A 12,445-nucleotide genomic window follows, 5' to 3' on the forward strand; every position below is an offset into this window, starting at 1 on the left:
CTGTGATGCTTCTCCAGGCGCTGTCCTAGTCTCTAGTTAGTTGCAGTTCACAGACTACTTGAGTCAGAAACTTAAAATCCCTGTCCTTTAAAATCTTAAAATCTCTGTCCTTTAAAGTCTTAAAATCCCTGTCCTTAAAATCCCTCTAATGTATTTTTTTCCAGCATGACTTTCTCCAGTCGCCTTTTGAAAATATGTAAACCATTAGTATCAGTAATGTTCTGTGGCAAAGAGTTTTCTTACTCAGTAGTGTTCTCAAGTTGTATATTCACAAGTGCTTACACTGTATCAATGAGTCTTAAATGGCTTTGGCAATGAATATGGGCTCTGGTGAGGCCAAAGTAAGTTTTGAAATTGTTATTCTTCGAAGAGAGTGGTTGTCAGCATTCTTAAAGCATTTCTGTCCCCTGAAATAACAAAGCTGGAGCAAGTGAGAGGAATGTGTAAGTTGTTACAAAAAGAATACCCACTTAACCATTGAGACTAATGGATTCCCTCATGTTTTTTCACTTGCAGTCTGAAAACAAAGTGATTATTCATGTCAACAATGAGCAGAGCAAGAACTGCCTGAGTAATAGGGGTCTTACTGTTTTTGCTGTAGAAGTGGCACCAAAATCCATGATGGTAAGGTTTGTACTGTTCAGCCAACTTGAAATCGAAGCAAAAGACAAAATCACATGACATCTTTACAGTTTCCTTCTGCAGGTCCTTTACCATGATAGTGAGAATGTAGGTAGTGGCATCCCCATCACCAGCACAGATCAGATGTTTCAAAGCTGAACTGTACTTGATGCATCTGTGCAGATTGCTATGCAAGTCCATAGCTATTTGGTTTTTCATATGTATGCCTGTTTCAGTTGTCCATTCAATACATGTACCCTTTACTAATGTTTTTAATATTCTTCCATTTTTAATACTTTTTTTTAGGGCTGTATTTTCTTTACTTGGTAAATTTTAACCAGGTGTTTTGATGTCTATGAGATATAGACCAAGCATGCACTACTCAGAAGCAAAAATGTATGTGTTGCAGCCCTTATGCACAATGTGATTTGCAGGCTTCACTTACAGACCATGTGTACCCATACAGCAATTTGATCTGCTGATCCCTGTTCCAGAGCTAGGCAGGCTTTAGTGAAAACCTACATGAGGGTTGTAAGGGATAGAATGAGATTGAAAATGCATTAAATGGTATTTTTCTTCATGAATGAAGAAAATTCAGTTTTTATTATTCTAAAAGTATGGTCTCTTTCTTTAAAAGCAGAGGCATCCAAACTTCGTATCACTGCTTCCCAGTGTAGGTGCATTCAAAGCTGTTCTGAACAGGTACAGTCTCATGATAGAGGCAGGGTTGGGGCCTATTCTAATATTGCTGCTGGCACTTCAGATATCTATAGCCTGATCCTATAAAGTGTTTTAGTTATTTAAGTTTCAGTTTCATTCAGTATAAGCTGTAGGCTTAGTGCCCCTTATGGATGTTTTGCTGTCATACAATTAAATCCAATATTAAGTTTTGAATACAAACTGTGACAGAAATCAGTGTTCGTCATTTAAATCTTTGTGATGTAAGTACTGAAACAGTTCATTTTGCTTACTAGCACTTTAGTTAACATGCAGTTCTCCAATAAACTACTGTTTCACCTCTGTTTTCTCTCTTGTATGCAGGTTTCTCAGCATATGATGCCACTGAACGAGCAGGAAGAATGGCTTTATAATTGTGTGCATTCCCTCGTACGTTAAACATTCCACTTGGAGCTGCTTCTTGGTAGCATTCAGGCTAAGCCAGCAGATTGTTTTGGCAGCTTTTAGACAATTTATAGTCTTGTCCTTCTCAAAAAGCTGACATTTATACTTTGTTGAGGTTGATTTGTTAAAGCCAATGAATCATCTAAATACTTATTTCTGCTATCACATTTCTGCTAATGGCTTTAGGAAACCTGTATAGTGATAGTTTAAAAACTGCAAATATGTAAAATAGATGGAGTGACTGTAAGTATGTAAAATCCTTTGACAGATTAGTGTTCATGAGATACAGTCTAACAAAATAAATTGGCATTAAAATATCAAGACAGTAAAAATTAGTGCTGTTCAGTAATAGGGCTGACAGTTCTAATGTAACTGTGTTTTATAAAGGCTAAATTCCCTAAACATGCTTTTGTTTTCTATAACATGTAACATAGTTCCATCACATCGTGGAAGTGAAGAAAAGCTTTGTTTAATGGGTCTGATGGATTCCTGATTAAATACTCTTGTTTTGATGCAAGAGGTATGAAGAGGTGGGGTTCATCATGTTGTATGGCCACCTGATAAAGGACTTGGTTTTGTATTTAATTTTCTTTTGTTATTTGATGATAATATTAATCTTACACTTGTTCTGAGTAATCACTGCCTGATTTTATACTCTTTTATATAAAATAAAATCTGCCTTTTCATATGTGATAAGGAAATAACATTATTTGAGGAAAATGAAGTTTTGTCTTGGGCTCTTGACTTTTAACAGCAATTTATTATTTCCAGGGTAGCTGAAATAAGGACTCTGAAGTCCCCTCAAGTTTAGGCTGCAATAGCAATGAAAACCAGCTCTGAGGTACTAAAAATACTCAGCTTTTATGTTTTTCTGATTCCACTAAATGTCTGTTAATGTGGAAAAAAAGTAATGACCCTGGCCAGTGGATGCTTAAAAAGTGTCCGAGTTTAAAATAGACATTAAATGTATGTGACCTCATCTGCAAGGGCAGCAAGTAGCCTGGTAAAGCTATATTTATCTGCCAGCAACTCCTGCACCCTGTTCTTCCTCCTCTGTAATTGTACACTGGGTGAGTAAATGTCAGTTACTAAATGGGAGCTGGGCTGGAGGCTGGCTGTGATTTACACGCTCTGCAATTGGTGCTCGGGCAGTTTTGCTGGGATCTTTAGTGTTCAGGGTTTATTTTTCTTAGCAAATACAGCAGATAGTATTTTCATTTTCAAAATTGCTTTAAAGAATCCCAGCCTGGTTTGTGTTGGAAGGGACCTTAAAGCAATTCCAACCCCCTGCCACAGGCAGGGACACCTTGCACTAAAGCAGCTTGCTTCAAGCCTGGTCCAACGTGGCCTTGAACACTGCCAGAGATGGGGCAGCCACAGCTTCTCTGGGCACCCTGTGCCAGCACCTCAGCACCCTCACAGGGAAGAGCTTCTGCCTAAAAGTTCATCTCAGTCTCCCCTCTTATCAGTTTAAAGCTATTCCCCCGTGTCCTATCACTACGTGCTCTTATAAAAAACTAGTGGAAGTTGTATTGGGAGGCCCCACAGATACTTGGTGATTTCTAGCAAATGTCTGAGCCCTGGAAATGCTGCTCCAGGCGAGGGGTGTGAAGTTCTTTGTTGCCTGTTGAAGGAGGAGCTGGGAAATGATGAAACACTCTGTGTACAGCAGACAGTACAAAGTGAGCACTCTGATATCTGCATTTCTTTTGTCTGTAAAATCAGCCCTATTAGATGTGGCAGGAATTCATATACTGCTCCTTGTGCCTTTTAGGAAAGGAATGGTTAAACCTGAAAGAAGCGCTTAGCTGCGAAATCATTGCACATGAGAAGACTTGGGTTTGCTGCAGGTAGGGTCTAGTTTAACATTGCACAGTTGATACACCATGAAACCTTTTTACTTTTCTGATCCTGTTGCTGCTGGGAAGAGTTTCATTATTTTAACTTTTTAGGTGGGAACAGAATTCTCCATGGTTCTACTTTTCCTGCCCTTGGAGGCGATGAGAATAGAGATTTTCGTTGTTATCTACAGAGTCTTTTGCAGTTTGCTCCAAGTCCAGGCATTGTAGTGATGGAAAAACATTCTAGCTTCTCTTTTTGGGGCTGGACACACATGCTAGCATCTTTAATGGGAGATGTTTGGGAGAAAGGGTGTCTGTTAGCAGCTGTAATTTGAATTTCTGAAATCATAGAATCCCAGACTGGTTTGGGTTGGGAGGGAGCTTAAAGCTCATCCAGCTCCAACTCCTGCCACGGGCAGGGACACCTTCCACTAGAGCAGCTTGCTCCAAGCCCCTGTGTCCAACCTGGCCTTGAACACTGCCAGGGATGGGGCATGTTTTCTTTGGACGGCTGGAGCTATAATGCAGCTTCTTCGCACAGTTGCCCACACCGAGGACCCTTTGGGGGCCCCGGCCGGGTCTCCCGGTTGTTCCGGTTGCTCAGCGGAGCCCCGACGTGCCCGGGCGCCGTGCGGTGATGGGCTGCGGGTCGGGGCCCGGCCTCCTCACACCGGTCCGGGGCTGCGAGGGCACAGCGGGAGGAATCCCCCGGAGCCATCCCCGCCTCTCCCGGGGCGGGCGGCGCCTTTAAGGGGCGGGAGCGCTGGCGGGGCCGGCTCCGGCGGTGGCTCCGGTTCCCCCCCTCCGCCTCCCGCGGCCGCCCGGAACTGCGAGCGGCGTCCGGCCATGGTGCAGATCGTGACCGTGAAGAGCAAACCGTACGGCGACCAGAAGCCCGGCACCAGCGGGCTGCGCAAGCGGGTGACGGTCTTCCAGAGCAATGCCCACTACACCGAGAACTTCATCCAGAGCATCCTGGACACGGTGCCGCCGGCAGAGCGGCAGGAGGCCACGCTGGTGGTGGGGGGGGACGGCCGGTTCTACATGAGGGACGCCATCCACCTCATCGTCCGCATCGCTGCTGCCAACGGGGTAAGTCGAGCGGGCGGAGCTGGCCTCAGCTCAATGGAGCTTTCTTTCGGGAAAGCGGCATCGTATCGCCCCGGGGGGGAGGCAGGGCCCCGCCGGACGGGCGGTGGCAGGAGCTCCGTGTCGTGTCTGGACGTCAGTGGGTGTATGACATGAGAGCTGGTGAGGCTCAGCGTGGGGACAGCTCGCCTTTCAGGTGCTAAAAATCACCTGGAAGTCTTTGCCTCCCTTGGGTACGTGCAGCAGCAATCGCTTGTAGAATCAGCGAGTGCAGAGGTGGGGAAGTACGTGCAGTATCCCTGTTCCAGCTTTTTCTGTCTTCTGGCAATAGCTGTGTTTTCCAGCACATACAAGTGGCACAGCGTGTGGAGCACCATGTCATCCCTGGCAGTGTTCAAGGCCAGGTTGGACGGGGTTTGGAGCAACCTGCTCTAGTGGAAGGTGCTCCTGCCCATGGCAGGGGTTGAAACAGGATAAGCTTTAAGGTCCCTTCCAACCCAAACCATTCTAGGATTCTGTGATTTCATGATACTGAACTGTGTCTCACGGAGACTCCCATCCCTACCTATTCATCTTGATCCTGTCACTTGATCAGCCCAACAGGAGTCCAACAGGGAGTGTGATGTAAGTGGGGATCACTGTGGTGAAACGGAGTTTGCAATGGGAGGCTTTTCCCCACATTTGGTGTTTTTCCAAAGGAAAACAACCCCTTCTCCTAGGACACCTGGCTCATCCTCAACAGCAGCAAGCGTTCTTCCTCCTAGTCAAACAAGGAGAGTGGGCTTGGTGGTTAGGTTTGGACATGAGGGTAATAACCTAGCATTGCCTATTTCAGCTTCTCAGTAGCAATCAGGTGCCTCAGTGCCTTTAGGTGTCTGCCTTCTTAAGAAAAAATAAAACTAAAGATCACTGCCTTCTGATGGCATAAAGAAACTGGGAGGCTGAGATGAGCTCTTAGGCAGAAGCTCTTCCCTGTGAGGGTGCTGAGGCGCTGGCACAGGGTGCCCGGAGAAGCTGTGGCTGCCCCGTCCCTGTCAGTGTTCAAGGCCAGGTTGGACACAGGGGCTTGGAGCAAGCTGCTCTAGTGGAAGGTGTCCCTGCCTGTGGCAGGGGGTTGGAACTAGAGGAGCTTTAAAATCCCTTCCAGCTCAAACTAGTTTGGGATTCTATGAAAGAAGGAAATAACGGTTTCTTTTTAAGCCACATAGAAATTCATCTTTTTTGATTTGTGGTAGTTGCTCAACTGTCAGTCTGTGTCCCAGCATCCCAGCACCATCCTTGCTGTGTGCTCCTATGGAAGTGATGGATAGCACAGCCTTCCCTGATGGGAAAAGCAGCAGGCACTGGTTTATTTATATGTTCTCGGAAGGGGTTGGAGCTGAAGTGTACAGTGTTCGTGCCTGACTGCACACAGACAGCACCTTGGATCCCTATGAATAAGCAGCCTGGGAGTCTTGTTCCCTGGGATAAAGCTGTAGTTTGTGCAGGTTTTTGGATGTTCACCCAGGGCCTGGTGGGCTGTGGCAGCCTTCCAGGCGCTGAGGAGTTCTCAGCCATCTGCACCTCAGCTGAATCCCAGAAGTAAGCAAGGGCTGAAGGTAAAACTGTGCTGGGGTCTGATTTAGGTGTCTCCTTGGAGGGGGTTGAGGACCAGTCACTGCTCAAATCCTCCACCCTGGTCAGGCACTCACATATGTGCAGCACTATGGCGCTGAGCTTTCTGTCACAGTTGCATAAGCAGATCCCAATGGATGTGCTTTCTGAAGGCATTTGCCTTGTAGCAGTTTGTCTGTGTGTTCAAAGTGCTAGGACAGAATTGGCTCTAAAGTCAGAAAAATGTTCTGGGAAGGCAAGAGAGGAAGCAGGAGGCAGAGGAAGAAAGCAGGTGAAAGAACACATGGGTGAAGAGCCAGGACACCAGTACCTGAAGTGAGAAGTTTTACTTTAAAAGCTTTTCATTCTGAATCATTAATGTATAAAACAAGATACTGGCCATGGCCTGAGACAGAATGGTAAGACCGTTTCAAGTAAAAATTTGGCAATATCACAGCACTACCAGTCATCTACTGATGCAGGCTCTCTATACCCTTGTCTCAGGACAGAGGTAGTCTTACAGGCTTGCCACAGTGCTGTAGAGTGCTATGAAATTACCCCTTTTTCTTCCCTAGAGATTCAAAGAGAGCCAGTAGGTCAAAAGCACTGCAAAATTGTAGATTTAAGTATCCCATTTAGAAAGGAGGAGGAAAAAAACCTCATAAGGGAGCACTGAGAAGAGCAAATGTCCCCCAAATTTTTCATTAGATGCACTGCAGGTGAAGCCTAAGTAAGTAACCACAAGGAGGAACAGTGGGGTGATCTACAGGATACAGAGTCATTGAAAACCTGATACACAGCTGCTGGCTAAGTTTGACTGGCACTGGCTTGTATAAGTGCAAGTATTGCATTGCCAAACTCAAGAATGGCAAAACCATTAGGTCCTGAGAAATGAGGTGCCTGAAAGTAGTTTCTTTAGGGAATACAAAATGCTAGTTTTGAATAAATTTCTATCTACTTGCTTTCCTATTTTGGAATGGTGAGGGAATGCATGCTTTGCGGTTTTTCTCTGGAACTAAAGTGTTAGTTCCCTGATAGTTACCACAGTGTGGTTGAGTAAGACCTTATGAAAATCCTGTTTCTTCGTAATAAATATGCAGTAGCTGGAAGTCACCTACCCTGCAAAGGGAAGGATGGACCGATTCTGTTAAGGGGTAAGGAAGTGTACTGCAGAACATGTGGTAACTTGCTCCAGGAGGTTGTGGTTTTGTCTCAGTGCTGAGGTTCTCCTGATTCCAGCAGCCAGGTCTCAGAGAAAGACTCTGTAATGTCATGCTGAGAAACACTGAGTAATCTGGGGAAGACTCCAGATGTGGCTGCACTGCTCTGTCTGGACACCTGAATCCACCCACAGTGCTGCTTTGTCTGTAGAGAAGTGATCATTACAATGCATGTGAGGAGGGTATATAGTTATAACCTGAATGTGGTAAAATTGAAAACAAGAAGGAAGGAGTAACGAGATAATGAAGATAAGTTTGGGCTACAGTCTTCCTAACATAGCTCTTTTGATTCTTGATTGACAGGTACGTTGTACCAGGCTATATTCACTCATCTAAAGTCAGCCAGCCACCACCTGTGCCAAAGCAAGCACTGGAAAACTGTATTTCTGGTCCTAGGGATTAAAAGGTGATTGGATTGGTACTTTAAAATCATGTGGGTTTAAGATCTGTTTGCATGGTCCTCTGGAGCCTGAGGACCACAGTTTGATCGTTAGTTTTACAACATGAAAGGAAGGGATGCTGAAGTGAGTTCTAGTTTTGTCTGCATCTTGAATGGTTAATATATAACTGAGTAGTTGCATTTGACTAGCAATAACCCAATTTGTACTTGCGTGATTAAAGAGTTTTTATCCTGTTTATAAGCTTGCATTTGTATAAGTAAACTAAAAGGGAGGTTGTTGGATTTGCCTTTCTCAGTTGGCAACCAGTGTATCCTACCTAGTTTGTTTTGTTCCCTTGCGCCAGGTTTCCTTGATGTTATTCCCAAATAGGGAGTCTGACTCTTTAATTACAGGAAGAAAAGCTTAAAAGGTCCTGTTAGAGGAGAATTGTGGCTGTACAATAGCTTTATGTGGCTGTACAATAGCTGTATGTCAAAAGCATACTAAAATTACAGAAGGGAAGGTGTAAATCTAGCTCTGCTCATACACCAGGTTGATTCAGTAACTGTCACCTGCTAGTCAACTGATTTACTGCGCCCCTGGTTCCTTCTTAAATAAACGGGTTTCAAAGTGCTGCAAAGTAGCTACATTAAAGCAAATAGCTTGAAGGTGTTTTGAATGCCAGGCAGTGCTTTGCATGTTAAATACTAGCCTGGTTTTGTTTTACTGCTGCAGGACAAACAGTGCTCTCAGCCCCAGAAAGTTTTGGTTTCCTGGCTTGGCTGCTATTAACTTTTTTCCCTGCTCAGTTATTCCAGGGAAACCAGGCTTTTAAGCTCTGTTGCATTGCTCAGCAGCTTTTTATTTGCCACTTTGTAGCTCTGCTCCCTTTCTGTTTGTGCTGTTCTGCTGTAGCCTCCAGACCAGTTCCCATTCTGACCGCGCCACTGAGCCCATAATAAGCAGTACGGTGTGGCACAGGCTTGCAGGACCACGTTCTGGTCCCAGTTAGAGCGTGCTCACGTTCCCAGTCTCAGCATCCCAGCTGTAGAAGGGGCATAGCGGGGTTTGCACATCTGTGATCTGCTTTAGGCCTGCTGATGGGAAGCATTTGATATTGCTATGTGAGCCTCACTTGTTTTTCTTACCTAGTTTTTAAAGAAACCTGTTACCAATGACCCTTCTTCTTGTTCCTATCTCTGCACAACACTGTGCAGTCAGCCTTAGCCTTGTTGTTTACAGACTTTAATGCATTCAGCAATTGGCATCATTATCCTGAAGAATGGTCTCCTTCAATCCTCAGGGTCAGATCTTGCCTTTAAGTAAAAGCTCTTGGTATTAAAACCATTGAACTAAAGTGATCATAAAGAAAGTTCTTCCAAAAAGCAATCCCTGTGTACCAGAACTAGATGCTATGGGCATTAATTAAAACCTGAATTTGTGATCTTTCTTACCTTACTGGTTTTCTCAGAAGCAGAAGTGGAAATTGAGCTGTGCCATCTGAAGTAAGGAAATAGATACCAATTGTGCCATGAGCATTCCCATGCGGATATGTCCTGGTTTCAGATTATGGTGAGTTTTAGAAGACAACCATGCATGCAGCAGCTCTTGCAGCTTGGAGACTGCTTTAACACTACTTTAGCTTCTTTTTGCCTGTGAAGTTAATAGGCTTATATCAGTTTACAACTGAGGGTCATTAAGGCAGTGGTCAGGCCATCCAGTTACAGTTCCTTTTTGGAATTTTAAACTCTACACTAATGAAACTCCAGCTGAAAGGAAGAGCTAAGGTGCTTTAGAGTTAATCTCTGCAAATCCAGCAGCCAAGAGTTGAAATCCATGCTAACAGGGGTTTAACTGTAATCTCCTGGAACAATGACTCCCTCTAACCAGAAGCCTCAGCTCTGGCTGTGCTGGTAGGGCAGCAGGATGGGGTCTAATGCCTTCTCTTTGTCAAGGCAAAGTTTGGGATAGGTGAGCTGGACTGAATAGGTGCTACCCATATGTCTTGTGCCACGACTGAGGATCCAGAAATCCACTGTGGTGGTCCTTGACATCCTGTTGTGGTTCTCTGTGAGCTAGCCAGTATATTGATTACTGTTTCAAATGATGAACTGGAACATATCTTAGAAATAGAGAAATAACATAGGATTTCAGTAAGAAGAAATGCAAAGGTTGCATAGGCAGAAGTAGTAAAATATGAATGTAACATGTACATTTATAATTGTAGTACAAGTTGGAGAATAACATACTAAGCCACAGATCTGATGAGTAACCACAAAGACACCCAGGAAAACAAATGTCATTCCTAGATTTTCAAGTAAGGTTGTTGTAAGTAAGAAACCCAGGAAATAAAATGTCACCAGGAATCTGATCTGGGATCCTAGCCCTCAGAGAGGATGCAATCTGCTTGGGGGAGACTCCAGCAGGAATGACCTGAGGTTGGGCAGATGAGGCCAGTGAGGCAGGAATGAACTTAGCCTAGAGATGGGGAAGCATGCTGGCAGTCTGCAGATGTCTGCAATGATGCTGCAGGGAGGAAGGTAACAAATTGTTCTCTGGCTTGATGGGGATAGGGCAAGAACTAAAATTGCAACAGCAAAGGTTTAGGTTAGACATTAGAAAGCATTTTGGAAGCTTAAGGCTAATGAAAGGAGTGAGTTGCCTGGGGAGGTCACTGAGTCTATCTGGGAAAACCTCTAATGCGAAGGGTTTGGGCTGGGCTGTCCCTGCCTTGGGCAGGGGCTGAGTGACCTCTCTACAGCCCTTCCAGCCCTCTTTCCTGCTAATGTACTTGAGTCTCTTTTTACTCCTGGGCCACAGACAAAGCTTCTCTAGTACATTCATGTCTGTGAGAAAACACTCATGTATGTCTTCTCCTCTCCTTTATGTGCACTTTTCTTGGCTCTGTACAGCCACCTTGCCATCACATACATGTACTGTGGATTCCATACAGCAGTTTGGCTCTGTACACCTCAGACCAGAGCTTCTATCCCTGATTCTACAAGGTTTAACCAGATAAATCTGTGCACCTTGCACTAACATCAGGCTGACTCAGTCAGTGCCTTCCCTCTGCTCCACAGCATAGTCTGCATTTTGTAGTTCTAGAGCATTTGGGATCAGGTGCTGGTGTTTCTAAGAGGGCCTAGGGTCAGGGGCTATCTCTCAGCAGGCTGGGGCCAGAAATCCTGGACCATTCCTGGGTTTGCTCAAGGTAAACCACGTGGAATCCCTCTCATGTCCACGCTGCAGGGGCAGGACAGCAAACGCCCTGGCAATTCAAGGTAAAATGGGTGTGCTTTGAGCAGCTGACCTTTGAACAGCATGTTTCTCAATCATGGATGCTGGTGTGTACTTCTCTCAAGGCAAAGGGAGGATCAGCCCCTATCAGTGTGACAAACCTGGAGCCCATTGCTCACCTACAGCAACCTTGCAGATGATGGTTTCACCCCCAGCTCTGCAGAGCCCTTTCAGGCCACCCATCTAGCTTGTGTCTTAACTTTAACTAGGGTGCAATGTAGGTGTAGAACAGTGTCTCTTAATCCTGGAGTGACTCCTATGTATGTGGTTGCACTTATGTGCCCCCTGCTTTCGAGATGGTGCCATATATTTTGCCTTTCTGTCATCTCTACAGCAACTTCAAACCCTAGTTTTGGATTGATTCTTATGGAAACAGAGTTTTGCAGTTGGAGCAGTACTCCTTGTATGGCTAATAGGCTTGCAGTTGGTCTATTTATTTTGCTTTGGCTCCACTTGTCTTGGCATTACAAATGTCACACACAGCAAGTGGCTGCCTGGACTAAAGGCAGAAAGTGCCTGTTTCTGGCAACTCAACAGCAGCTTCCTTAGAGCTCTTGGCACCCTCTTACGGTGAGTGTGCAGGGACTGTCCTGTGGGCAGAAGCTGAATGTGATTTCTGTCTTAAAGAACAGTCACAAAATAAGTGTAAAATACCTAATTTTACTCTGTTCCCTGGGATTTCATGCTGTGTGCCTTTTTGGCGAATCACAGAAAAAGAGCATAAAGAGATAATGCCTATTACCAGCTGATTGCTGTCAGAAAAGTTCCTGTGGAGCTGGAAAAGAAAGATTGCAGCTAAACCCAACTCCACAGTAGGTAGGTTACATTGGCTTTATCAGCCCCCTGAATGTGGGAGAGAAGAGGAATGGGAAGAACCTAAAAGGAATGGAGAAAAAGGGCTGCTCATGACGGAGAAGGCATCCTGGACTTAGCAGAAGCCTGACCCCAGGAGTGTTTGCAGGGGATGAGAAGAGAGAATTACTGTTCAGACTGGCTTTTGCACAGGGGGTTCACCCCCAGATACTTGGCTTGCCTGAATGTCGAAGCACTGTAGCTTGGAGTAAGGCTGTGCTAAGGATGAGTTAGCATCGGAGTGTGAAGCCAGGAGAGCCTGGCTGCCTGGTCACAGGCTTAGGGAAGGCTCCAGAGAGCCATAGGCCACAGTGCAATGAGGCAAGGTGGCAGAGCTCACGCATGGGGAGAGGTGATGGGGCAGTGATCCATGGTATGGAGCCAAGGGAGGAGCTGCAGTGCTTTACTGAAGTTTAAGTCCTCTCTAAAT

General features: G+C 45.2%; 2 protein-coding genes across 5 annotated transcripts in view; both read left to right on the forward strand.

The window, feature by feature from the left end:
* The window catches only part of EFCAB7 (EF-hand calcium binding domain 7), a 31,245-nt gene extending 27,618 nt beyond the window's left edge, over nt 1-3,627 (forward strand). For 2 of the 4 annotated variants that reach the window (XM_057409378.1, XM_057409379.1), the window contains exons 14-15: nt 517-624; nt 1,663-1,945. In XM_057409378.1, coding sequence (XP_057265361.1) covers nt 517-624; nt 1,663-1,737 — 183 coding nt within the window. In that variant the 3' untranslated portion in view covers nt 1,738-1,945. Of the gene's footprint in view, nt 1-516; nt 625-1,662; nt 1,946-2,514; nt 2,660-3,517 lie in introns of those variants that run through there. The other 2 variants (XR_008972168.1, XM_057409380.1) reach the window with 2 other exon arrangements.
* A 720-nt stretch (nt 3,628-4,347) lies between these two features.
* Nucleotides 4,348-12,445, forward strand: part of PGM1 (phosphoglucomutase 1) — a 28,259-nt gene continuing 20,161 nt past the window's right edge. The window contains exon 1 of the mRNA XM_057409376.1: nt 4,348-4,676. Within this exon, the coding sequence (XP_057265359.1) occupies nt 4,431-4,676 (246 nt within the window). The 5' untranslated portion in view covers nt 4,348-4,430. The remainder of the gene's footprint in view (nt 4,677-12,445) is intronic.

The sequence above is a fragment of the Pezoporus wallicus genome, unplaced genomic scaffold (genome assembly GCF_028554395.1).
Source record: "Pezoporus wallicus isolate ANWC-B61680 ecotype Strahan unplaced genomic scaffold, APGP_CSIRO_Pwel_v1 contig_8108, whole genome shotgun sequence".
Lineage (NCBI taxonomy): Eukaryota > Metazoa > Chordata > Aves > Psittaciformes > Psittacidae > Pezoporus > Pezoporus wallicus.